This window comes from Orbicella franksi, chromosome 13, assembly GCF_964199315.1.
Source record: "Orbicella franksi chromosome 13, jaOrbFran1.1, whole genome shotgun sequence".
Lineage (NCBI taxonomy): Eukaryota > Metazoa > Cnidaria > Anthozoa > Scleractinia > Merulinidae > Orbicella > Orbicella franksi.
Window position 1 is genome coordinate 17,568,141 of NC_138157.1, and position 27,845 is coordinate 17,595,985.

Below are 27,845 nucleotides of genomic sequence, written 5' to 3' on the forward strand. Positions count from 1 at the left end.
CACCTATTTCGTTAAATGTACACAGCAAGCTTTGACACTAGCTCTGAATCAGTTCGGCCCAAGTTTTTTGAGGCATAAACTTTTTATGAAGCTGTAGTTTGTTATTTGCGTTCTTAGACCAGGCTGATTCTTATTCAAAACATTCGATAAGGTTATGATTACATTGAAATGATTACAAAGGATTTCCTTTTAATGACGACTTTTAATTATGCGGCCAGGACAAAAACGAGGAAGTGACCGCGAGTCGTTGAAAGGAACTCATAAAGTCTGTGCATGAAATCCCGCGGTTTCATAATCAATCGCTACTGATAAACGTACAGTTCCAAGTACTGAAACAGTTTGGTAAGAAATCGAGCGAGGAAACGAAGTCTTAAGCAACATGAGTGGTTCTAATAGCGCTTCTAAAAGTTTTGGTCCTAGTTTCACAGCGTCCCAGCCAAGTACCGTCTTTATTGCTTTACAAACCGCAGTTCTGAGCCCCACGTTCATAGCAAGCTTCCTCGGTAACATTTCTGTTTGCCTGGTTATTTGTGGCACGCGTTCCCTCCGACAAAGACCAAGCAGCTCTATTTTGGCCAGCTTAGCAATGTCTGACTTCTCCTTGCTGTCGTTTAATTTCTTCTCTCCCGTTTGATTTGGCTGTACGATTTTGAAGCAGCAAACAAAGCCTGCGAACATTTTCTACTGCTGTTTGGAGTACTCTTGTACGTCAGCATTGGTCATATTTGTCTTCTCAGTTGCAATCGTTACATTGTTGTCATATATCCTCTGAGGTACACTGAAATTGTCACCAGAAGACGCGTTACGTTAACCTTGTTGGTTGCCTGGGTTGTTCCTGTGATTTCCATGGTTGTCATTCCCCTGTTTTATGTTGACAGTGACAGCACTCAGTTTAAAACAAGCATCATAGGTTGCTCTGAGTTCACAAGCGAACATCTCTTGATGCACAAAGTTCATGTTTTCAACAGCACCCTGTTCGTGGTAATTCCATTTGTGGTGACGATTTTCGTCTATGGCCATATCGCCAAAATCTCATGGTCTCAGAGCAGCCGAGTTCAGCCTGGCGAAAACTTGAACCCCAAAACTGCCGACTTAACGAGAAGGAAGCCAAAAGAGATGAAATGGATGAAGACAACAGGTAACTAGAGCCTTATTAACCCTAATAATACACGTCAAATTAATTTTGCTAGTAATTTGAGTTCATTTTATCAACTTTACTTTAGTCCAGATAGCCATTCATTACTTTTCATCTGAATCACTTGTAACGTATGTATGGTGATAACACATCACGTTCTTCTAGAATTAACCAAGAGCCCCATGCGTCATCTCCTGTCACATACAAGTAGTTGGAGACCCCGTCAGTACACTAATCACGTGATACAAACACAATGCACCATTTTAATAACCGAAAAAAGCTGTTGTTACGTGAGCTACAAATTTGGGTTCGATGGTGAGAACAAGGAAGCATATTTTTTTTCAGATGATCATGAAATATGGCTTGTTTTAACTTTGTCAGTGAATAGCCTGGAAAAATCCTGAAAGAGTCTCTGATTCAAAAGGAACAAACCCTCAAGTATCGCCCATATACATGCAGCGCCATCTTCAGTGCTTTTTTTTTTTGCGGTTTTGAATGATTAGCATGGTATTCTTTGATAATCATTTGAAATTCATTAAGAGTGTGGGCCGAAAAATAACATCTATCAGAATGATCAATTACCAGACAGGTGTGACTTTAAAAAATAGCTACTCAGAATGAGACACAATGATATAGACCTCAAATAATTTTGGTCGAGAGTAAGGATTTGTTTTCTTCCAGACTTCCTCGATCCTGACCTAAGTTATATTTTTTAACCTGGTTTTGGTTTTTGTGTTTGCTTTTTTCAGTTATCGCGATCGGTGCGTTCACCTTGTCCTATCTCCCAGGATTCATCTGTATATTGCTCACGGTAAAACTTGGGCCCAGTCGAGTCCCCGACGCACTCCGCCATTCCGCCATCGTGTTGACGGCAATAAACAGCGCCCTCAACGCAATTATTTACATGTTCAGATCCAACGAGTTCAGAATCGCCTTCAAGAAATTATTCAGAGGTAGTTCGATTTCTCCGCTGCCAAGTGAAAGCAAAAAGAAAGCCCTTGCTGCTCGGTCACCTCTGGAAGTTTCCACGTGCAACCAACATGGTCGTCAGCCTTCATTTCCAACTGTTCCAACTGGAGATGTGAGAGCCTTACGTTGTCGTTTACCGGCAAGCTCCAGCGGTGATTAGTTCTGTCTGCCTGGGTGGTGTTAGAACCAGAGGAAATATTGACCGTGTTCTCCAAAATTCAGTTTCCACTCGAAACTCGACCTCTACATGCATTAAAATTTTTATTGTCTGGACAATAATTTTATACGTGGCACCCCCTATTGGAATACCGTAGCCACCGTAGCTAGTTAAGTTTAATTAGGAAAAAGCCACAAGAAAATACGCGCGCTGATTGGTTAAAAAATCGTGTTTCTATAACTCGATGGAAACACAGAATTAGCACGAGCTGTTGAAGTAATAATGGCGCGAGCAAAGAGAATTCACATTTTGATGATCAACGTAAACACGCTGTTTTTCTTTTTTGTCGTCAAGGTGTTTTCTAAAAGAAATAGAAAACATGTTCTCCATGTTTCTATCGACTTATAGAAACACTCGTGAAAGTTTGGGAGAATTGGAAAAAACTGTGGAAACAATCGCCTGCAGTTCGTGTTCCCACAGCATTTCTCGTTCTCCCAAATTTCCACTCGTGTTTCTATAACTCGATAGAAACACGGTAAATGTTTGCTATTCCTTAAATATTAACTGTGGGGCAGAATAAAGGGAATGAATGAGTTGCCAGTAATCGGATACCCGTGTTATGCGCAAAGGACTCCGGGATCGTCAGGGGGCAAGTCGCTAGATGAAAATGTATAGCGAAAAGTTGTTTCTACATCCAAAAAACGATTTTGGGGAGAGACCAATGCTTTTTCGCCGTTGTTTTATCGCAAATGGATTTGGGCAATGTTGATACATGGAAAATGTAAGTTTTGTTTGAATAACCGTGAAATAAGTGATAAAATCTACCGATCAGTTTTTATGATGAGATCAGTTTTCATGATTTTGCGCCTAAATTATAACAGGAAATAGCATATTTTGTTCACTCTCTCAGCCATTCAAGACAGTTTAATCTTTATAATCTGTCTTGAGCCTTTTTTCTTTTTTTTTTCAAAACAGGAGACTAGAGACAAATGCTGTTAATATCACTTATTTTGTTAATCGATGTTTAATTCCAGCGTCACAAAGAGAGGGAAGTATGGAAAAGCGCATGCCAAGTTCAGAATTAACAAAAATATTCAATGAAATTTCAGTTTTAATGCCCAAAATTCAGTACCAAAAAGAACCAGAAATTTATAGGCTCGATAGCATTGTGTTTCCAAGTTTAAATTGATATTTATCACAAGATTACGATCTGAGAGAGCACATACCCAGTGCATGGCCTCGTCCCATGATAATGTTTCTCAATGTTAATTTAGCACTTGGTCATACTGCGAGGCTGGTTTAGGAAAGACATGTGTTGGCCAAAACTGATTGGCTAAATGACGTAAAAAATACCGTAGGTCCTCGAATTTGTGCCCGGGGCGCTAATTTCAAATCTAGGAGAAGACGGGGGCACTGATTCGCCGTTTTAAAGCGAGGGTGGGGGAGGGGGGAGAGAGGACGCTTATTTAATTTTTCCCAAATCGTGGTCAGATATGATCGGGGTATTTTTTTTGTAATAAATGTGTGTGTCAGTCTCTTAGAAGGATCCTGTCTCTTTTGGAGAACTACGTGATATAACACCTTTGACCAGTCTAGTCATGCTGCACAAGGTTGGCTGGGCTTCAGTCAGTGAATCAGTAGATCGTCAGTATCATCCGTTGCAATGGTCAATTCGTAGTGCTTGAATGAGTCGATAATGATTTGCTCGTGATTGCTCGTGATTGGACACGACCAAAACTATACATCTTTTGTTGTTTCAGTAACTCTTGCATAAAACAAGGGGAGGAGAGGGCGCGCCTATTCGAGGGGAGGCGCTTATTTTAAATTTTGGCCGATAGAGGGGTCGCTTATTCCAAGGGGCGCTTATTTGAAGGGAGACACAAATTCGAGGATTCATGGTGCCCAAAAAACTTTCGCCTGGATTTTCGGAGCGCAATTTGTAAGGAAAGAGGAGCATAACATGTCCGGCGCTTTTAAAGAACTTTCCAAAGAGATATTTTTCGCTTTAATCCGTTAAGTACTCTTCGTGAAACTACTTTCGAGCGGGTTAGAATACAATTCCTGTCAGCTGCCAGTGCGCCTCATGTGAACCAGTCATGCAGAGAAATGACAAGACTTATTTTCGAAGTCAACATAGGATAAGCACATAAAAGATAATTTTCCTGCCGAGTGCTTTGAAAATGCTTTCCAAAGAGACCTCTATCGCGATCCAAACGGTGCGGTAGTTCCGGGGAAGCAGCTTTTTTTTCGCCGTGGACTTGCAAACCTTGGTAAATATTACACAGCACTTTCGAAGTTAAATATGCAAACATTTGCCCTCAGTGTAGTGCTCTACCAACTGAGCTGTCAAGCCAACTGGGAGCTGGTCACGTTGTGAATTCGTAATATACCCGTAGATGGTGACGAATACAAGTGAAGCCATGATTGATTATCGTGGCCAACTCCCAGATGAGCACTGTACTGATATCGATCTAGAGGTCATGGGTTCGAATCCCGTTCAAACCTGAATTTTTTCCAGGCTTCTAATTTCACAACTACTTAAGTTGTTTGTATAACTGCGATGATCAATCTTGTCCTCATATCATTCTCCGCAGTTCAAATACGTGATCCTTCTATCATATTCACTTGAATACAAGTCTTGGCGCTGTGCCGGTAATCATTCGTGCAAGGGAATGATAAGACTACTATTTTAACTTCGGAGAAACACGTGTAAGATATTTTTCCTTCCCAGCGCTTTGAAAATGATTTCCAATGCAAACAGTATGGTATTAAAAAAAAGATTTTATTTCTCTGTTAACCGGTTAGATTTCTACTTTCGGATTTAAATGGACGCGACCCGAATGACTGTTGGGCATTGGCTGCGCAATCATGGGACCGAGTCTAATATACCTTTCACAGCGTAACGCGAAGATTAAAATAGATTGGAAAAGATTATCATAGACACGGGAATTTGTTCTCTCAGGATCATAATCTCTGGTATTAATACTGTTGTTGTTACTATTGTCATATAAATTGTGGGGTTTTCAGCAGATTGCTTTGTTTTCGAGATGAGGCGTTTTGGAATTTGAGATTTGGAATTTTATCCTCGTATCTTCAGAATTTAAGCCTGTGGAGGTAGTACTTCTTCCACATAAATCCGGGACACTGAGTTCCAACCCGTGTACGCGTCAGCAGATCCTTGACTGGCACAGTTACCAACCCAGAATCCCACGCGGACAGTGCCCTTGGCGATGTTCTCACACACTCCTTCGATGTGGCGAGGGCGGTGTAAATCTTTCTTGCCACCATTTCCGTGTACCATATAGACCACGCCATCAATCGCCTCTGGACCTGAGCACTCAGCTCCGTTGAAGGTAAAATACCATCGTCTGCAGCAGGCATGGCAGTTATAGATGCGAAGATTGCCACTCCAGAAGACGCGCAGGCTTGTTTGGTCTGACGCTTTGTTGAAAAGACATTCCTGCAAAAATTAATTGAACGGGAAATTTTGAACAGGAAGGGTGACCATGGGACGTTAAAATATAAGTTCAAATCTCTGAAAGAAAACGTTTCTTCAGCTCGGCCTGGATTCATAGCAGTACTTTTATCGACGTCTACCTTGTTAACGAGTATAACATGGCACGGTCATGTTTAGACACGAGATATTGTAATGGAAGCGTTGTAACTCGCTCTATGCTGCATATTTGTTAGTTAATTTCAGCTTAAAGGCAGTTGTAATGCATCATGGTATCTGTGCTATGGAATTATAAGAGTCCAAACTATGGCATAAGACCAAATTAACTTTTAAAGGCCCTTTCTTACATACCTACGAATAAATACAATCTGTGACAAACGAGGGTCACAAGAAAATAGCTTCCGAATTAATTTTAATGCTTTTGCTAGGCTGTGAAAGCGCCTACAGAAGAGTATATTACTCTATATTTCACGACCAAGATGAAGGGCCGCCTGCACCTCTTCCAAGCCGTTAAATTGAATCGAGACTTTTCAGTTCAGTCATCTGTCTCACTAAACATATCTCACTGAAAAGGTCAAAATACAGTTGGCGAAGATAAAAATATTAAAACAAACTCGAAAAAAAAACCAAACCCTTCAAGAATAAGAAATTCAAGTTTAGGTGCTGACGTGTTTCTTAGCAAGGAGTTCACTGGCAGCATACCAGTAACGCAATGTAGTCAAATGAGGTTGCCACAGTGCTATCCCTGTAGGAGACGTGTGCTAGTGTGATAGTTCGTTGGACCCCACTTGAAGCGGTCTAGGCTAGAAACCTCTTTTAAAAACTGGTGCTGCTGTGCTGTTAAGAAACGTGACAAACTGCAGGTTGGGGGAAAAAGGGGTTAATTTGCGAGGGGCCAGAGAGCTGAACAAGTACATTGTGTAATGGGTAAAAATGTCACACGAGATAGCCGAAAGAATGGTAAGTGTAACATTTACCTTGATCAATCCAGTATCCTTCCCGTCGTTAATATTTTTCCAAACACACTGTTTCCAGTTACTTGTCAGCGTCCCTGGAAGTCCCTGGGGGCCTGGAGGGCCTTGACTTCCTGGTTTGCCATCATAGCCTTGGTCTCCACGTTGTCCCATGGGTCCTTGCGGGCCGAGCGACCCCCCAGCACCTGCTGGTCCGGCGGGACCCGGGCTGCCAGGGATACCTGGGATTCCTGGTGCGCCACAACAGCAACTTTGACCGCAAGTCGGTTGAATTTCCTTAATGTAGAAAGCAAAATGAGCATTTGTTAGCTCATAAAAGTTGCTTTGGAACACAGAACGGATACATCTATTCTTCCATTCTTTCCGAATGGTCTTTGACCTCTTTGGTAGACTGCGAGACTGAATTTTTGATACGAAAAAAAATATTAAGAGTTTCCTTTTATTACATTCATAATTACAGCCATAACAAGAAATTGAGCATCGGATGGGTTAATTAGACGTCTGTGGTCAAACCTAGCAGAAAGATTTCACAGGAGCGTTTAGAGTGAAGAGGTTGGTAACAATAATAGATATGTCATAATATTTACTTTGATTTTAAAAATCATTTCTATTTACACGGCTAAAAAAGTTAAAAGTAAAAAACCGAACGTTTTCGACACTAGGTGATTTTCAGATATCATGCACTTACTAAAGAAGAAGGGGAGTGTGACGCGGTCACTTAAGGGCGCGTTCCTCAGTACGGAGGGTTGATCATCCCAAGGGACACACATCAATTCGGTTTTGGTCATATTTAGAGTCAGTTTGCTTCCTATCAGCAAATTGTGAGCATTTTCTAAATCTTGATTTAGATGCAACTGAACATTGTCTGCACTATCCCCTGCATATGTAAGATTGTTGTCATCAGCGTACATCCTCGGTTCACAATTTGACAGACAGTTTGGAAGATCATTGATATATAATAGAAATAGTAGTGGCCCCGCAATCCTCCCCTGGGGGACGTAACAACTTAATGAACAACTTTTAGAGAGCGACGGGTTGATGGGGTACATTTGAGTACCATTCTCTAAATATGACTGAAACCATTTGTGCGCGTTTCCATATATGCCGTGGTCTCTTAATTTTGACAAGAGGATCTCGTGGTCAGCTGTGGCGAAGACCTTTTTTTAGGTCTAAGAAAACAACGCATTGATTTTACCGCGGTCAATGTTGTACGCCCACGTGTCCGTGGCCTCAAGGAGAGGCGAGACAGTTGAGTGTATAGCACGAAAATCCGATTGATATTTATAGATGATGTCATGCTCTTCTATGTAGGCGTATAATAATTATTGACCATAGACGATTCCTTCAAAGACCTTGGCCACAACTGAGATCACTTATGTTATCTTATCTTATTTTATCTTATCTTACCTTTTTAATCAGCCTGATTTTAAGTATTAGGGATTGATTTATACTGACTAGCTTTTTAATGTAATCAACTCACTTTGTCTTGACTTGAACTTGCACTTGATTTGCTGTCTGCTGTGGCGCAGAAAGCGATCAGCGGTAAAACGAGTAAACTCAACATGGTGTGGGAAATGTTCATTTGACTTTGATATGATGGCATTTGATCTGCGAGTAAGAATAAATAGAGAATACAGTGAAACCTGTATTAAGCGGACACCATCTATTAAAATTTCTTCCCACATTAACTTTAAAATAAACCTGCGTGCAGCGGATGGGGACACCAATATCAAGCCATTTTGTCGCACAAAACCTGCAAAGCGGACACTTCAAGGGCTTTTTACCTCTAAAAGCTCAGCACAGACTCCTTTAACATCGGTCAGCGATGTCATTTTAAAGCTAAGTAAATTATTTTAGATTGATACGTTTACTCGCGGCATGAACATTGTGTTAGACTGTGTTAGACTGTGTTACAAAAGATTTAATAATTGCGTTCGACGAAGTGGAACGCAAACCTAATTGTGACCTGTGGCTTTTCAGAGTTGGTTGCCCTGTGCATGGTTATAGGCCGAAAACCCCACATTCCTGTAAGGACACCAAAATGGCCACCCCGCTTGATTTTTGCAGGGGCATGTCACGGCCAATAAACTGGTAGCGTTTAATGCTAAGACATGTGATAAGACATGTGGCGAACATGTGAGTGTGTGAGCAGGCTATGTGAGCTCGTCTTTCCTATGGATCTTTCTTTGACTTCTTTCCATTCAGTCGCCGTACGCTTCGCTATTATGTGGTCTCAGCGTTAGGTTTTGGCGAATTTAAACGCTTCGACGGTGGCATTTAACGAAATCTGAGGGAATTGTCCTTGTTTATTAACGCGACTTGGCTTTGGGATGATAATCGTGGGAACAGCTACATTTTGATTGCATTTGTTGATTGGTTCAGTCGCGACAGATAGCTCAGTCTTTATCCGGTCGCAATTTTATTGTTTGGAATCGGTGGAAAAGTACTCTGTAGGCAAGATCCATAAGACTACTTTATTCATTAGGGGAAATACTCGAATTAGTCGCACGAAGTTTGTTTACGATAATCGACCACGCGAAACGATCACGCGATTGCAAATGCTAGCTTAGAATAATGTACGTAATTTAAATATTCTATGAAACTTGAGAGTCTACAGAAACTGGCAGCGTCACGCAACGTATCGACAAATCGTGACCTCTTCACTAGCATGGACTTTGACACTATGCATATCTGACTGTAAAACCTCGGTTGCTGCTGAAAAATGCTAATTTTAGCAATAGACAAAGGTTGAAAGTCAGCTAGTGAAATCATTTATTTAGGGTATATATATGTTAATGTGAGAGCGTCGAACGCGCTCTCATAATCTCTGATTACTACTAGTTAACTAATACTCCACAATATATTAGAACCTGTTTAGAGCGAACACCCTGTATTAAGGGCACATTAGCGAGTGTCCCAAGGGTGTCCCTTTTAATTCCAGTGTCACTGTAGTACCACAGTATGTGGCTGTGTGCAGAAATTTGCAAATTCTCCATGGGTAATTAACTTGATATCTTTTTATATAACACCAACATAAAAAGAAATAAGAAGATGTTGACTATTCCTGAAAATTGTTTGTTTGAAAATGATCCTCAGTCAAGCGAAAGTTTCCGGTCATTTTCCGAAAAATTCCAAAGATTCCTCGAAGATTTAGGAGAGACATTTATAATTGTGTTCGACTATTACTGTTCAGTTTATTCATTAGGTTAAAAGAGACTGTCGGACAGACATTGGAAAATGTTTCGACTAACAGTGTTTCATTACTTGGCAATCGTTATTTCATCGTAAAATTGTCAGCGGTAAAAGTCTGCATCACAGTTTGTATGACAAAATCAGTCGTGGCTTACAGTCTGGTGATGTGCGACTTATGACCTCGGTTCTTCATTTTGGTTTTGACTTACAATGTAGAAAAGGACATTTGTGAGATTAGTTTCTTTTGTCATTTAGTCGAGTCGTAAAGACTGGTTTTCATGTGATCTTTACGGTAGCTACAAAAAAAAGTCGAGGCAACCCACTTGACGTGAAAACTTCGTTTTTGTTCTAGAGGAAAAGGTTCTTACGTGTGTGTAGTTTCCAGTATTCAAGCGTGTACCGTACAAAGTCATCCGATACATAATGTGGGTTAGCGGTTATCAAGAAATACCTTCAATTCATCATTTACTGAGCAAAGCAAAACAAAGTTACTGCATTTAAGTTCATCGGTTAAGTGCCTACCTTGCAGCTGTGGTTGTGGAAGAAAATACTCACAATTTGAAGAACGTTTTAGCTTTATATATCCAGTTTCTGGAAAACACCAGTGTCATGTTTCTAAAATATTAAAGTTATCTCTTGGTCTGTTCCGGTTTGAAAGGGTACAGGTTAAGACATGTTTGAAAGTTGAGCACGTTCCCCCAAAAATTATCACAACAAAACAACAACAACAACAAATTTGTAAACTATTCTACAGTGTTGAGGAAACATATCAAACACCGGAGACAAGGTTTTATCACATTCCTGAACACCGAAAAAAAGTTGAAAATAGGACGTGCAGCACAGTGGAGTATTTTTGACGAACTTCGGACTTCGGCACGACCTTCGACACGTTCTGCTCCTCACCACGAAGATCCAATTAACACATTGTCCTTGAAGTTTGCTGAGGTTCATGATTGTTTCTTTGTGATCTATCGAAACAGCAATTCACGCTCTTAACACGTGGATATATTTGTACGTGCGCTATAAATTACCCAGCGTTAAACACCTGATTAGCTGCGTGTAGTGTTGTTTGTATAAGGACTGCCACATGATTCATTCATGTGAAAAGGATTTTGTTAACACCTATAAATCCTCAGTTCAGCCTGACTGACATTTATTACGGTTAATTTATTTAGCCCAAAGCACAGCTATTGAATGTAATGCCTTCTAGTACAACGAATAATTACAAAAGAGACTGCAAAATTACAAACGAGATGACTCTGAGAAGACAATTTTAATAAATGTTAAAATCTTCGATTACATATGTGCACAGTTAATCAATCAGCTTTAATGTACTGGTAATTTTGTAATATATTGAGGACCTTTGTAATCCCTAAACAATTTGAGGGCTTTTTTATGCGCTCAAAACCAGTCCGTTCAGCAACAACCTTACACAATTTAGCGATCCAGCAAACGTACGTGGACAATTTTCGTTTTCTTTTTGTTACTATTTGAGACAATTCGATTGCTTCTGGAATAAAGTACATCCCCGAGGGTTTCCACCGACTGCCTTGATAATTAGTCTAGCGTCCGTTCTCCTGGTTAAGATTCTCGTCAGATAAATCTTGTCTAAAAGTTTCAATGTTTGAATCCACCACCACTTCCGTAATTGAAGTCTGGTGTGTCCCAGGCTCCCAATTTGTAAAGGTAGTCGGGCGTTTTGCAGCGAGCGGAAGCTGGTCCTTTCGGCCTATCTCTCCTCCCAGTTCTCATTCCACTCATTGTCTTCCCCTTCGTCGCCATCATTCGCGCTACGAATCCGATCTTGGTCTACGTGCTTCTGCGACCGTTGCACTCACAACTGGGACACCGATAAACGACGCAGATCATGTCGCACTCCGCACTTGGATGCATCCAGGCTGGTCTCGCCAATACGCGTGGTGGCGGTGCGGCTGGGCTCAACCGAAGCACCTCTGAAAAGGTTTCTGAAGGCGCGCTTGAATTCGTTCAACCTGAGCATGTAAATGATCGGGTTTAGAGCGCTGTTTACTCCCAACATCACAATAACGGCAGAGCGGATTGCATCGGGTACTCCACTGGGACCGAGTTTGACGGTGAGCAGGACATAGACCACCGCTGGGACATAGCAAAGCACAAACGCTCCAATCACCATTACTGTAAGAAAAAAAAAGAGAAATTAAAAAGATATCTATATTAACTACTAGAAATGGCACGATGGTGAACGTTCACTGATCTTAGCTGGTCTAGGGGACGCCACACCCTTCGTATCATCACACTAGCAGCATAACCTACAGAAATATACAGGGTTTACTGCAATACGAACCAGTGGGAGGAAGAGCCGATAGACTGGAGCGTAACGAAAAGTGAAAGAGAAAAAATAATGTGGTTGGCCCTTATATCTACAATCATGAGCAAAAATATCGGGCAAATTTACACTTGTGGCGCTTTCTCACGTAAAACAAACAGTCGCGGGCGAATTCAACTACACTTGCTCACCCCCTCACCGTGCTCGTAAGTTTTCCTGTCCTGTCATTTATATTGGATGGCGGACAGGGACATGGCAAGGCATTTCAAAAAGGATTTTTCCAACTTCAGTCTGCATGTTGTAAAACACAGATAACAAATGGCAATACAACAGCGGTCAAGGCTCGAGCCTTGGCCGGGGACAGTGTGCTGTTTCTTGGTCAAGACACTATTCTCTCACATTGTCTCTTCTCATCCCGGTGCTTAAATCAGTTCCAGAAAATTTAATGCTAAGAGGTAACCCTGGGATGTACCAGCATACGACTGTTCGAGCACTGTTCGCGCGTTCGAGCCAAGTGGCCTGATGGGCCACTTGGCTTGAATGCCGACTTCACCTTAACCTTACCCTTGGGTGTAATCAAGTGTCGTGAGCTCAAAATCATCTCCCACAGTGCAGGCGCGTACAATTGCGACACGAAAAAAGAAAAAAAGAAAAAAAAAAAAAAAAAAGGCCGTAAAAAACAAAGGTCGACAAACCTTGACAAGGAACAATACTGGCCCTAGTAATAATTTTTATCTACGCTTCCGCGGGAGAGTGTTAATATTATTTTTAATTTGCTATCACACACACGATGTCCGTTTCATAAAATAGGCATTTGTAGCTCACGCGTTTGACTATGCTATTGGTTTCTTTTAGTCCTAAACATAGAATTTCCTGGTTAAAATGCGCATTTAATGTATTTTCTGTCAGTCCTGTCAGTGACCTAATTGGATAAAATCTCAATATGCTTCGGAAACTAAATTACTATAGTAAAGGGAAACAAAATTTAAACTATCAATCTCTTGCTACCTATTGTCTTCATCCATTTCATCTCTTTCCTCCTCCTTCTTCTCATGTCAGCTATCTCAGGATTCAGGTTTTCGCCAGGCTCAACTCGGTTGCTCTGAAACCAAGAGATCTTAGCGATGTGGCCGTAGACGAATATCAGCACCGCAAAAGGAATCGCATCGAACAGAGTGATGTTGAAGACAAGATGGACTTTGTGCAACAAGCCAGGTTCACTAGTGGACTCTGAGCAACCTAAGATGCTTGTTCTAAACTGAGTGCTGTCACTGTCGACATAAAACAGGGGCAATACCACCATGGAAACCACAGGAGCACCCCAGGCTACTAACAAGGCTAGTTTTACGCGTGTTCTGGTGACAATTTCGGTGTACCTCAGAGGGCAAAGGATAGCTATGTAGCGATCGCAACTGAGTAGACAAATGTGAGCAATATCGACGTGCACGAGTGTTGCTTGTATGATTACGAAATGCTCGCACAATTTGGACACAGCCTCAAAGTCGTAGAGCCAGATCAAGCGAAAGAGAAGACACGACAGCCAGGAGAAGTCAGACATTGCTAAGCTGGCCAGAATATAACTGTCTGGTTTTTGACGGAGGCTTCTCACGCGCCAAATGGCCAAGCAAACACAGATGTTACCAACCAAGTTTGCTATGACAGTGGGGCCTAGAACTGCAGTTTGCAAGGCTGTGGATACCATACTCGGAGACGACACAGTGAAGCTCCCGCCAGAATGTCGAGACCCGTCAAACGAATCGCCCATGCTGGTTTGTTGGCTCGATGCCTCACAAGTTTGCGTCGCTTGATTACTGGCGCTGCATGTTTATGAGCGGCGATGAAATTTTCACCTCACTTCTTTACAAATAGTTCTTTCCTTAAATGGTTTAGATAAACTTCCTCGTTATTGTTCGAGCGGCTTGCAAATTTTTAAGTAATAACAAGGCCGGAAAATAATATTCAAATCCAGAAACGAAAACCGAGAATTCTCCTAGTACGAATCGACCGTTTACGAAACAATCCTCTTGTTTAAACAAAGGAATGGAAAGAGCTTCCGATGAAATCTCACGAGAAGAGTTTATCACATACTAACAAGGTTATTTAACAATATAAGTGGACAAAATACCCGAAAATTAAGAGAGATTCTTCAGGTCGCTCGCAGTACAATGTTTGTTTTCGTAATAGTTATAAAGGCGACTTTTAACGTGTGTTTAAATTTTGAAACTTGAACGCAAAACTGCAATAAACATTTCCCGAAGTAACACAGGGGAGTATATGGAAAGCCAAATAAATGATGAAATCCGTTAAGAGTTCAGTTTTCATGATTAAAATACCGAAATTGCCGCCCAATTTTAACAGGAAATAACATACTTTGTTTATTATCGCAGCCATTCAAAACAGTTTAATCTTTATAATCTGCCTTGAACTTTTTTCTTTTCTTTGAAACAGGTGACTATAGACAAATGCTATTAACATCACTTATTTTGTTAATCGACATTTAAATCCAGTGATACAAAGGGAGGGAAGTGTGGAAAAGCACATGCCAAGTCCAGAATTTTTTTTAATGAAATTTCAGTTTAAATGGTCAAATTTCAGTACCAAAAGTAACAAGAAATTAAAGAGCATACTGTATTTGGAGAGCCTTCCTTGGCGAAAGGTGTCCAAGTTTTAATTAGTATTATTATTATTGTTGTCGTTATCAATATCATATGAAAGCGAGAGCAATTAAGGATTTTACGGTACGAGTGATATTTCGAAAATTCTTAGCCCAGTTTAGGCGAGTGTAATTTGAAAGAATTTCTTAAATATAAATTAAAAATAAAAATCGTAACCACATTCAATAAAAAATTATTCTCTTTAAGTTGGACAATTTTTAAAAAAATTGTTCGGAAGGGATAAAAGATGTAGCTGAAATCGGGCACAAAAGCCGTTGCTCAAGGATAAAATTTGTTATTGTATTTGGAGAAATGTTTCACTACACTGGTATCGTAGTGAACGAGCGAGCCGTGAACATTATGTGACTGCGCGTCAGCGTCAGAACAAAAAACATCCAATGAAACGACTTACTTCGACCTTTCCGTGTGCTACTTGTGTTTCCGTGCCGTTTGAAAGCGATTCTAATGAGTTATAGTTTCACTTTTTACATCTCTCTACATACAGAAAGGAAAACAGTGAGCATATATTGAACAATTATGACGTTACGTCTTTGCGTTACTTTTACATTTCAACCCTTCTCTTTGCTTATCAAAAAACATGACGAACGACTTTCTCTTTAAAAGTGCACCCACTCAAGCAGGTGCAACTAATAAAACATTAGGAAATTTCCTTCAAGCTAAGTTCGACAGCGAACTTAATGTTCCATTTTGTCCTAAACGAGCACGGTGATCTCCACTTTATAATGCATAAATTTAAGTCACATGTGGTTGACTACGGATATACTGCGACTTAAAGAAAAGTTTGAAATTCTGGTTTGATATACTTATATTTGGATGCTTTGAAAAACGCAACTTTAGAAGATGCTGGTTGAATATTATTCTGCTCATCAAAATTCGTTTTTAAAATAGAAGTACTTAAAGCTAAAGTTATGGGTGTTTTAGTGGCTACTGTTCTCATGGTAACCTTCGTGTCACGAAAATGATAACAGCGTTTTCACCAACGATTGGACAGTCTTGATACCATGATTGTAGCATCAACTGATAAAGAGTGGTGATATTGGTTCATCAAAATCTAAGTCTTGGAAAGTGCTGGAAACTGTTTTGAGCCACCTTAAATTGACACCAAAGTTACAACTCACGTGTTGCGCGAAGACGAAGTAATAAATCACGAGAAATACGATAAGAGGAAACGGTGACACAAACGAAAAAGGTGTCTCCGTCACACATGTGTCAAGTCCTCCGTTTTTTCCCTTTGTTTTATTATTACTGTTATTTTTGAAAAAAACCTACGTTTCTTTGTAACCTTCACACCTTTCCACCTGCTTTAATTAAGGATAAAATAAACAAAATTTAAGTACTTAGTTTAAATAAGTGAATAAAGTTTTCATTCATTTGGAATATTTTAATTCCCAAACCTTTTTTAAGTGACAATTGACAAGGAGTTATCGAAGACTATTTTAGCTAAGAAATGCTATACATTTTATAAAAAGTCCCTCATAAAACTTCTTTTCGTCAAATTTAAAGGTAAAGCCTACAGGAAGCATTACAATGGCCCTTAATTTTCCGCCGTTTTCTGTTGCTGTGTCAAACCTATTTCGTTAAATGTACACACAAGCTTTGACACTAGTTCTGAATCAGTTCAGTCCAAGTTTTGAGGCATAAACTTTTTAGGAAGCTGTAGCTTGGTATTTGCGTTCTTAGATCAGGCTGATTTCTTGTTCAAAACATTAGGTTATGATTGCATTGAAATAATTACAAAGGATTTCCTTTTAGAGACGACTTTAAATATACGGCAAGGACAAAAACGAGGAAACGAACTCGAGTCGCTGAAAAAAAAAAAAAAAACGTATAAATCGAACGTATATACCCGGAACTGTACGTTTATCAATCGCCACTAATAAACATGCAGTTCCGCCTGCAACAGTTTGGTAAGAAATCGACCGAGGAAACGAAGTCTTAAACAACATGGATGGTTCTAATAGCGCTTCTAAAAGTTTTGACCCTAGTTTCACAGCGTCTCAGCCAAGTACCGTCTCTATTGCTTTACAAACCGCTGTTCTGAGCCCCACGTTTATAGCAAACTTGCTCGGTAACATTTCTGTTTGCCTGGTTATTTATGGCACGCGTTCCCTCAGACAAAGACCAAGCAGTTCTATTTTGGCCAGCTTAGCAATGTCTGACTTCTCCTTGCTGTCGTTTCTCCTCTTCCGTTTGATTTGGCTGTACGATTTTGAAGCAGCAAACAAAGCCTGTAAACATTTTATAGTACTGTTTGGAGTACTCTTGTACGTCAGCATTGGTCATATTTGTCTTCTTAGTTGCGATCGCTACATTGCTATCATATATCCTCTGAGGTACACTGAAATTGTTACCAGAACACGCGTGACGCTAGCCTTGTTGGTTGCCTGGGTTGCTCCTGTGATTTCCATGGTGGTCTTTCCCCTGTTTTACGTTGACAGTGACGGCACTCAGTTTAGAACAAGCATCATAGGTTGCTCTGAGTTCACAAGTGAACATCTCTTGATGCATAAAGTTCATGTTGTCTTCAACAGCACCCTGTTCGTGGTGATTCCATTTGTGGTGACGATTTTCGTCTATGGCCATATCGCCAAAATCTCATGGTCTCAGAGCAGCCGAGTTGAGCCTGGCGAAAACCTGAACCCCGAAACTGCTGACTTAAGGAAAAGGAAGCGAAAAGAGATGAAATGGGTGAAGACAACAGGTAACTAGAGCCTTATTAATCCCACCAATACACATCAAATTAATTTTGCTAGTATTCTAAGTTCATTTTATCAACTTTACTTTAGTCCAGATAGCCATTCATTACTTTTCATCTGAATCACGTGTAATGTATTTATGGTGATAACACATCACGTTCTTCTAGAATTAATCAAGAGCCCTATGTGTCATCTCCCGTCACATGCAGGCAATTAGAGACCCCGTCAGTACACTAATCACGTGATACAAACACAATGTACGATTTTAATTACCGAAAAAAGCTGTTGTTACGTGAGCTACAAATTTGGGTTTGACGGCGAGAACAAGGAAGCATCTTTTTTTCAGATGATCATGAAATATGGCTTGCTTCTGAGGGATTATTGATATGGCAATGAGATGTTGCGTGCTATAAAATGCCCAGAGTTTACATCTATAAAAGAAACCTCGAAAAAAAAGGCAGAAATCCAAACATTATTTAACAAACTTATTTTGGCTAACTTTGACAGTGAAAAGCCTGGAAAAATCCTGAAAGAGTCTCTGATTCAAAAGGAACAAACCCTCAAGTATCACCCATATACATGCAGCGCCATGTTCAGTGCTTTTTTTACTGTTTTGAATGATTAGCATGGTATTCCTTGATAATCATTTGAAACTAAATTAAGAGTTTGGGCCGAAAAAAAACATCGATAAGAATGATCAATCACCAGACAGGTGTGACTTTAAAATATAGCTTCTCAGAATGAGACACAATGATATAGACCTCAAATAAATTTGGTCGAGAGTAAGGATTTGCTTTCTTACAGACTTCCTCCTGGCCTAAGTTACATTTTTTAACCTGGTTTTGGTTTTTGTGTTTGCTTTTTTCAGTTATCGCGATCGGTGCGTTCACCTTGTGCTATCTTCCAGGATTCATCTGTATATTGCTCACGGTAAAACTTGGACCCAATCGAGTCCCTAACGCACTCCGCCATTCCGTCATCATGTTGACGGCGATAAACAGCGCCCTCAACCCAATTGTTTACATGTTCAGATCCAAAGAGTTCAGAATCGCCTTCAAGAAATTATTCAGAGGTAGTTCGATTGTTCGCCAGCCGATTGAAGGCAAAAAGAAAGCCTGGTCACGTCTTGAAGTTTCCACGTGCAACCAACATGGTCGTCAGCCTTCATTTCCAACTGTTCCGACTGCAGATGTGAGAGACTTAAGTTTTCATTTACCGGGAAGCTCCGAGATTGCTGTAGAAGTGACTGAAGCAAACCTGCCATGACTAGATGTGCGACCAGCCGTGATTAGCTATGTCTGCCTGGGTGGTGTTAGAACCAGAGGAAATGTTGACCGTGGTCTTCAACATTCAGTTTCCACTCGAAACTCGAGGTCTACATGCATTAAACTTTTTATTGTCTGGACAATGATATTATACGTTGCACCCCCTATTGGAATACCCTAGCCAGCATAGCTAGTTAAGTTTAAATATTAACTGAGGGACAGAATCAAAGATGGTTGTCAATTAATTAAGAGCACATGTCCACGAAAATCAAACATGGAGTGGCAAACTTGAAAATTTCAAAATCGCTCAAACTTTGGCTATGAGTAGTCCGTATTGAACTATTCATCGCTATGTGGTTCATTGCCATTTTGAAGAAAACCGCATGCCTGAAGTATGAAGCCAGAAGATATCCATTTGCAATTAGCTTATTCTACAACTTATCCAGGTTTCAATTTCCAGGTTGTAATTTATATGACATTTGAAAAAAAAATCTGACATTGTGCGAAAGCTAGGGGTGGCGAACGGTAAATGCTAGACTTTGCGAGACGGCGAGACAAGCGTTTTTCGTTGCGAGCCCGAGATGTTTTGACATTTAAGATTGCGAGACCGAGACTTCAAAGTGTTTTGAGTGCGGGCGCGAGACGTTCAGACTCTTAAACTTTGAGCCCCAGATTTAGTTGAGAGCAAGAATGAGCTTGTACAGCCTTACGCCAGCTTCTTGGAACTGACTGGAACTGGAAATTCGATTATAACACACTACGTTATGATATCCTAGACAAAAGTGACTGTTTTTCTGGCGCCAAAACGGACGTTGCGGTAGGTTTTGTACCTTTTTGTGGAAGTAAGGTAATTAGGAGAAGTTAGGATTAACTTTTTCTCGGAAAATTTGTAAGCTGCTCCATTGAAACTCCATATCAAGTGAAGAGAAGACGTCATTTATAAAAACAGATAAATGAACGATTTGGGACTTCGAGACCCTTAGCCTTGCGAAAAATCGAGACTCAGAGACAGCTTCCTAGAAAAAACGAGACTGCGAGACGCACATAACCGCTAAAAAACGAGACTGCGAGACCCGTGAAATTCGACTAAAATTTTATGAGGCCCAGAGCTTTTGAAGGACCATTCGCCACTCCTGAAAGAAACCCCCTGTTTCTTTATGGAAATCACTACCTAACTTGAAAAAGAAATTACCCACTACCTTTATCACAAATTAAACGAAATTTAGAGATCATACCTCTTTAGGGATGGGCTTTTAACTGATATGATTTTTGTTGTGGGGAAATCAGGCTGTGGTCTATGAGAGAGCGCTTAAACTTGCGAAATCGAACAAGAGATTGCGTGACGGACCGTGACAGACAGATCTACTATTTCCGCCCAAACTCAGTGAAAAAGCTCTTTGAAAATATAGTGGTTATTCTTGTTGATGTTGAGTCTTGCTATTTACATGTACTACTGTTTTTAAAATTACAGCGTTTATTGGCATGCTTGTTTTATCAAAGCTTCCATAACTTCTGAAATATGTTTACGTGCTTAGCAGGCTGTACTTGCAATTATCGTTTCTGACTTGCAAAATCCAAGTTGTAGGTATAGATGGGAGATTCACTCGATCCTTCCATCGATCCTTCTTTCACTCCTTCCGCCGCTTTCTCATAGACATTCCGCCATCGAATCCGCACGAACGTGTCTATGTAGAGAAGTTTATTACATAATGGTGCATTTTGAGAAGGTGTTCGCTTAATACAGGTTTGAATGTACTCGAGTTACACTTCTATCGACGATCAATTTACACGACAAGTTTACCTCTATTCACTTTAAAATCGCAAGGAGAGTCACTGTAAGTAAGTTCAAACGAGTGTTTGATCTGTGAGAGTTGTTTGGTGTTGTTTCTGGCTGGGCTCTGTAATGGCGCGTAATGTGTTTATTTCGGCATACAATTTTAACTAAAATATAGTCAGTTTCAGTGGAGTTTACCTCTTCGTTGGTGTATTTAAGAGAATTTCTGTGGAATGCACTTGACGAGTTTTCGTGCTTTCTGCTATTCAATTTACGGTATAAATGTCTGATTTCAAGCGATTCGCAACGACTGGCAGAAATTGTTTTTGCAGTACAACTTTTAACTTTTCACAAAATTTCAGAGCGGGAAAACAATTTTGTAGAACATAAGCGGTGAGCTAAACGCAATGAATATTAATTTCTAAGAAAAGTATCTGTTATTCAATACATGCTTTTGTGTCTAACCATTGCGAAGAGTTTTGTGAGATTATGCAATATTATTGCACAATCTCATATAGTTATCGGCTCAGTTGAAGGTTTGAGGATTTTATGAAATCTGAAAATCTCTCCCTGATGAGAGTTAATAATTAATGAAGATAGTGAAAACAAAGCGGCAGACAAGATGATATTTGAGATAAACTGCCTTTGCCCCTAGTCAAATCCCTTCTAAACGGCTCAAACAGACCCAGGAACACGGGTAAACAAAGGTCCGGTAATACGGGCAACATTTTTCTTCAACTTGTCTCGCAACATTGTTGCATTGCAAGTTGAAACCCTCTGTTGCGCGTATTACCACGTTTGTGGCCAACTTGTCTCGCAACATAATACAGTGTTGCAAGTCTGCGGAATTCTACACGTATGATTGGTCAATCGTGTGTAAATAAAAATGGTTCCTTCTTTCATAATTAAGCGTTTCGACGAACTTGCACTTCTAGTTCTGGGCGTCATTTTCTTCTTAATTTTCCGCGCCAGCCAAGTTCTCTTAGAGTAAAGCTCAGTGTCGTTTCAGATAGCTAGGCGAAAAGTTGTATGTTTGCGACAGTGCTTCCAAGCCTTTTGCCCCTTTTGCCGCTTGTTTTGGAGGGGCAAACGAGGTGTCCCAAAGACTATGTTAGCCCTCGAGGTCTTTGTACAGGGCAAATTTATGACTTTGCGAGAGTTACTGGCCTACTTCGAATTGACGCTCGTCTTCACCGTCCGCCATGATTGTTTTGTTTGCCGCGTTGCCGCGCTTTCCGACAGCCAATCACAAGCGTTGAATTCAAATTTGTTGCGAGACAAGTTGTAGCTTCAGTGATAATACGAGCAGCAAAACTGAACTTTGTCCGGTTGCGGAAAGCAGAACTCGAGTCTACTTTGCGCAACATGTTGCCTCAACTTGCAACACCGTATTTTGCTGCGAGACAAGTTGGTCACAAACTTGCAATGCAACAATGGTGCGAGACAAGTTGAAGAAAAATGTTGCCCGTATTACTGGACCTTAACAGTGCTTTTATTTGGTTAATGATTATGTTATTGCTGATAAAGTGCACGGGTTCCCTGTGCTTTGGGCGTGCGAGAGGATTTTCATAAACGCAAATTGAATGGGAGCTTTAAAGCTGCCCACGGACCAAAAATTAAGCTTGTTCTTTTGTTTTTTTAAGCGGTGATGCATTGGTGATGTCAAACCCTTTGGTGTGCGATTTTGTGTTTTTCACGCTACGGTGTTCGGTAAAATAAAGTTATCTGCGGTGCTGTGGTTTCTTGTTTGACCTTTCTCAGACCTAAATTCAGCATCCAAACTTCGTTAATCTGTGCTAATCTATGACAAGCACACTGTCTAGTTAAACTTCGATATGCTTCAGCTGCCAGTCCGAAGCTGTTTTCATTAATACATAACTTGACAAGTAACTTCACCTCTGCCACGATGCAATTGGAGCTGGACCGAATTTATTATTGCTGCGTAGCATTTTCGATTTACCCTGCAATTAACCATGATTTAGGTCGGTAACCAAGGTTGAGATGACAGATATACCAAGTCCACTTGCGGTTGCATGGTATCTTGAACCCCGTGGTGTCCAGATTGCTTCAATCTCAATTGGTCGCGTTTTCGACAAAGTTTATTTTCATGGTCTACTACTCAAACCCGGTTTAATTATCTGCTCTCGTCGTTCGACTTCTCTCGGGGTTGCTATATTGAAGCAAGTGAAACGAGGAACACACGCGGTTGTCTTGCCGTTCGATGCAAACGTCCAAATCAGCGCTTATTTCGCCCTATGCTGTGATGTCTCGTCAAATCGATCCTGGCCCAGTGGAAAGACAGACGCTACTCAGAACTACTACCCAGAACATTACTCATGGCAAACGCTCAAGCATGATTGTTCACATCAATACCAGAAGTATACTAAAGCACATGGATGAATTAAGGTTGACTTTTGGTGATGTTTATCCTTCAATTATCGCAATAACGGAGACCTGGCTGGACGATTCTGTCGCGGACTCTGAGATCTCAATTCTTAACTACTCGTTAGAACGTCTAGACTGAAGCACAAATCGACGAGGAGGAGGAGTAGCGTTTTATTTACTGGATGGTTTGAAATATAGTTGTCGAAGAGACTTAGAGGCAGAGTCGGAAGCAATTTGGATTCAAGCTAAATTATGCAACACCAATTTCTTAATTGAATGCATCTACAGAGCCCCAAACGAATCTCTGGAGGTTTTCAACTACATGGATGATGCGTTGAGATATGCTACACGAAATAACCTCGAAGTCATTATCCTAGGTGATTTAAATTGCGATTGCCTTAACACCTCTCTTCAACAAACAACAAGATTACAGGAATTTCCTATGGCCAACGAACTAGAACAGTTGATAAAAGAGCCTTACCGTGTAACACGCAGCACAAAAAGTCTTATTGATGTACTCATCACCTCCACGCCCAATTTGTTTAAAGCTTCCGGCGCTCTGAGCACAACCTTCAGTGACCATTATCCCATTTATGGAATAATGAAATGCCCCGCGGCCTGTCCAACAAAACATCGAATTATTAAAACGCGATCATGGAAGGAAAGCAGTATGAAAGATTTTCTCTCTGAATTGGAAAAAACCCCCTGGAGTTTTCTCGATTGTTTTGACGACATCGACGACACGTATTCTGCCTGGGAATCCTTATTCAAGTCTCTTATTGATAGTAACTTCCCTACAAAACTAAAGCGAGTACGAAAACAGACACACCCATAGCTTGATAGTTCTGTTCTTCGACTTATGAGGCAAAGAGATCAGCTACACAAAAAGGTAATTAAACATGGACTGTCCACAGATTGGAATGAGTTCAAACGCCTCCGTAACATGGTAACGAGCATTAACAGAAAAAGAAGAAAGAATTTCTTTGCTTACAAACTTGAAGAGAACCGTGGAAATCCAAAAGCGTATTGGAGAACATTGAGGCAAATTCTACTATCTAAAAGCAAAATATCTGGAACCGAAAAGTTGGTTGTTGACGAAATAGAACTGAATGATGGGCTCGACATAGCCAACTCCTTCAACGAATATTTTACAAACGTAGCCTCTACGCTGCTTGAGAACAGACCATCACCTGGCATACAACAACCAGTACCCCAGTCCCAGACTCCATCTAAGATTTTCAGCCTACCTATTATCAACGAGTGGGACATGTTTAAAGCATTGAGTACTACCAATCACACAAAGGCAACTGGTACAGACAACATTCCAGCCAAAGCTTTGAAGATTGCCGCTCCGCATATCAGTATAGTTCTAGCCAAGATCTTCAACCTATCATACAGCACTGGTCACTTCCCCTCCTCTTTTAAAGTGGCTAAAGTAACACCTATTTTCAAGGGTGGCTGTAAAACAGAATGCGACAATTACAGACCTATATCAGTGCTTCCGTACATCTCGAAGATCTTTGAAGCGTTTACGAACAATGCTCTAACAAACTTTGCACTCTAAGCTGGAATGATAAAACAACATCAGTTTGCCTTTATGAAACACTCGTCAACAACAATCGCCCTCATTAAAGCGGTAGATTCGTGGAAAATGGCAATTGACAATACCAAGAAAGTTGTATGTGCTTTTCTCGGCCTGAGGAAAGCATTTGACACCATTGATCACAACATCCTACTACAGAAACTTTCAAAACATCTACATGGAAAGGAGTACGAGTGGTTCAGAAGCTACCTATCGGAGAGATCTCAACATGTCAGCTGCAATGGAATTAAGTCTGAACAGCAACAAATCACCCATGGAGTCCCCCAAGGCTCTGTCTTAGGACCGACCTTATTTAATATACATATAAACGATATATCCAGTGCTTGTGAAAACAGCCAAGTCATTCTTTATGCCGATGACACTGAATTTCATGCAAGTTCCAATGATGTTGGTGCTGCTGAACAGTGTGTTAACGATGATCTTAATCAAGTAAGCGTTTGGTTGCGCCGCAACGGTCTCATCAGCAACCATAAAAAGTCCGAGGCTATGCTAGTTGGATCAAGATATTCGGTAGCTAACACTCGTGACTTACAAGTGAAACTAGACGGAAAGCTGTTGAAACAAAGTGAACATTGCAAATATTTAGGTGTATATATGGACAGTTGCCTAACCTGGAATAAGCACATTACGTATATTGCATCCAGAGTTTACCCTAAACTCAAAATGTTGAACAGAATCGCGCCCTTTCTTAGCCAAAGAGTTCTACTGAACATTTATAAACAAACTATATTACCCATCCTAGATTACGGGTGTATCATATGGGGTGTTTGTGGAAAAAGTAATTCACGACGATTAGAGAGATTACAGAATCAGGCCATGCGTATTATTCTTGCTGCGAATCGCAGAACGTGCTCACAGGATATGCGTAACAGGCTATATCTGCTATCCTTAGATAGTAAGACGGCGGTTTTTGAAATTACAATTAGCGTTTAAGATCGTACACAATGTTCACTGTCCGCACCAGTTAGAGGAATATCTTGTTAAGAGGTCTGATCTGCATGGAAGAATACTTAAAGACTCAACACTTTTAAACGTCACACCATCTAAAACGAAAATGGGTCAGTCTACTTTCAAGTGTGACGCTGCACGAGAATGGAACGGATTACCAAGAGAGATCAGAGAATTAAACACTCTTTCTAAGTTTAAAACACATATTTTTAAGCATTTTATGGATCAAGACCGTATCAATCGTGTATGTACTGTAAATTAGGTTCAATTTTTTGCTTGTCTGTTTGTCGTTGCTGCTCTTCTTTTTAAATGCTTGTTTTTATATAATCTCCACAATGGTTGTAATTTTTAATGTAAACGTTCACTATATATATCTTCTTGTTCTTTTTTTTTAAAGTAAAATTTTATGAATAGCAGTATTTTATCTGTAAATGCTGATCGCCAGTTAATACCAGGGATCCAGTGATCACTGATTGGCCTTTCAGGTTAAATAAAGTCTTTTATTTTATTTATTTATTTATGTTTTCGTAGAAAATATTCGAACGTACAAAGAAAAGCAAAGCACTTTTCAAGCCTAAACTTCTGGCCTAGAAATTTAGTATCGCCATTTTCCGCCGAACCAAAAACCACACAGCGATGAGGAGTTCAAAATTGACTACTAACGGCCGGGGTTTGAACAAATTTAGATTGTACATTTTCCCGCTAATTTCCGATTTTGCTTGATTCTTGCTGACACTCACTCTTAAGGCATCTTATGCCCGGGTCTAATGCCATACTTCACATGAGCCGAACCCAATTTAACCTATTAGGTTCATGTGAAGTTCGGCGTTTGACCCAATTAAGTTCAACTGATTCTATTTGGAGCCGCTGAGGCGTTCTTCACGCCTGGCCAGCCGTGAATAACGCCTGAAGACCTACTTTGGGTCAAACGCCGATCTTCACATGAGTCGAACCAAACGCATAATCAAAGGTCTAGGTCTAAAGGTGTCATTTTAAACCTTACCTTGAAAAACCACTGACCAATTGCAACAAGACCGCTTTTGTTATTTGTTTGGTGTAGCAGTTTTGTTCGACTGAATTAAGTTCAACGTTTGACTCAAACAGGCGTTCTTACAATTATTTGAGTCGACCCAAACTGTCATTAGGTTCGGCTCGTGTGAAGTACGGCGTTTGACCTGGGCCTAACAGTATCCACCAGACAGTCTTTTTTAACATTTTTTCCCAAATGTCGTATTTCCAATCTGTCAGAAGAATGTTGAAATTTGAGAAACAAAATTTTATAATACCTGCCTTCTCCTAAAAAAAGCGGTCCAAATAAAGCTAAGAAAAAGAGAAGGCAGATGACATCCAGGACCTTCTTGTCATGGAGATTAACACGGGAAAGCCTAAGTTCTAAGTTCTAGCTTGTTGGCGCGATACCTATTATTAAGTTTGCGTCGCTTGATTATTGGCGCTGCCTGTTTATCAGCCGCGACTTAATTGTCACCTGATTTCTTCAAAAATAGTTATTTTCCTAAACGGCTTAGGCAAACTTTCCTCGTTATTGTTCAAGTGGCTTGAAAATTTATAAGTAATAAGAAGGCAGGAGAAAATTCAAATTTAGTAACGAAAATCGAGAATTCTGCCTTAGCACGGATGAATCCTCTCGTTCAAACGGAGCAATGGAAAGAGCTTGCGATGAAATCTCATGAGAAGAATTTATCACGTACTAACATAAGATTGAGGTTTACTGTAGATAACTTAATAATATATTAGTGAACAAAATACCCCAAAACTAAGAGTGATTGTTCATGTCGGTTGCAGTACAATGTTTGAGTTTCGTAGTCGTTATAAAGGCGTCTTTTAACGTACGTTTAAATTTTGGAAAATTGAACGAAAATTTGCAATAAACATTTCCTGAAGTAACACAGGCGAGTATCTGAGAAGCCAAATAAATGATGAAATCCGTGAAGAGTTCAGTTTTCATGATTAAAATACTGAAATTTTCGCCCGAATTATAACAGGAAATAACATATTTTGTTCATTATCTCAGCCATTCAAAACAGTTTCATCTTTATAATCTGTCTTGAACCTTTTCCCTTTCTTTAGAGCAGGTGACTGGAGACAAATGCCATCAACATCACTTATTTTGTTAATCGATGTTTAATTCCGGTGATACAAAAGGAGGGAAGTATGGAAAAGCACATGCCAAGTCCAGAATTAAAAAAAATGAAATGGTCAAATTTCAGTACCAAAGATAATAATAAACTAAAAAGCATTCTGTATTTGTGGGTCACTACTTGGCGAAAGGTCTCCAAGTTTAAATGAATATCA

The 27,845-nt window shown here is 40.2% G+C and overlaps 3 protein-coding genes and 1 pseudogene across 3 annotated transcripts; 2 read left to right on the plus strand and 2 right to left on the minus strand.

Annotated features, from left to right (window-relative positions):
* Positions 1–379: 379 nt before the first annotated feature.
* On the plus strand, positions 380–2,264 carry LOC145465088 (trace amine-associated receptor 4-like; annotated as a pseudogene).
* Positions 2,265–5,361: 3,097 nt separating this feature from the next.
* Positions 5,362–10,422, minus strand: LOC145466507 (collagen triple helix repeat-containing protein 1-like). The gene is made up of 4 exons (XM_081450235.1): positions 10,404–10,422; positions 8,170–8,297; positions 6,693–6,965; positions 5,362–5,721 (listed from the first exon to the last, which is right to left on the minus strand). The coding sequence occupies exons 2-4, from the start codon at positions 8,290–8,292 to the stop codon at positions 5,362–5,364; spliced, it is 756 nt and encodes a 251-aa protein (XP_081306361.1). The 5' UTR covers positions 8,293–8,297; positions 10,404–10,422.
* A 2,749-nt stretch (positions 10,423–13,171) lies between these two features.
* Positions 13,172–14,008, minus strand: LOC145466498 (5-hydroxytryptamine receptor 2A-like). Its single transcript, XM_081450229.1, has one exon. It carries the CDS (start codon positions 13,949–13,951, stop codon positions 13,172–13,174), a length of 780 nt encoding a protein of 259 aa, XP_081306355.1. The 5' UTR covers positions 13,952–14,008.
* Positions 14,009–16,794: 2,786 nt separating this feature from the next.
* On the plus strand, positions 16,795–17,570 carry LOC145466503 (cannabinoid receptor type 1A-like). Its single transcript, XM_081450233.1, has one exon. The coding sequence runs from the start codon at positions 16,806–16,808 to the stop codon at positions 17,568–17,570; it is 765 nt and encodes a 254-aa protein (XP_081306359.1). The 5' UTR covers positions 16,795–16,805.
* The last annotated feature ends 10,275 nt before the right edge of the window (positions 17,571–27,845 follow it).

Bases quoted from the DNA above. Each gene is read 5' to 3' on its own strand.
- LOC145466507 (XM_081450235.1), bottom strand. From the start codon at position 8,292: ATGCCATCATATCAAAGTCAAATGAACATTTCCCACACCATGTTGAGT. The intron at 6,966-8,169 runs GTGAGTTGATTA...TTCTACATTAAG, and splicing joins CAAGTTCAAGTCAAGACAAA to GAAATTCAACCGACTTGCGG. The intron at 5,722-6,692 runs GTAAATGTTACA...TAATTTTTGCAG, and splicing joins AGGATACTGGATTGATCAAG to GAATGTCTTTTCAACAAAGC.
- LOC145466498 (XM_081450229.1), bottom strand. From the start codon at position 13,951: ATGGGCGATTCGTTTGACGGGTCTCGACATTCTGGCGGGAGCTTCACT.
- LOC145466503 (XM_081450233.1), top strand. From the start codon at position 16,806: ATGGATGGTTCTAATAGCGCTTCTAAAAGTTTTGACCCTAGTTTCACA.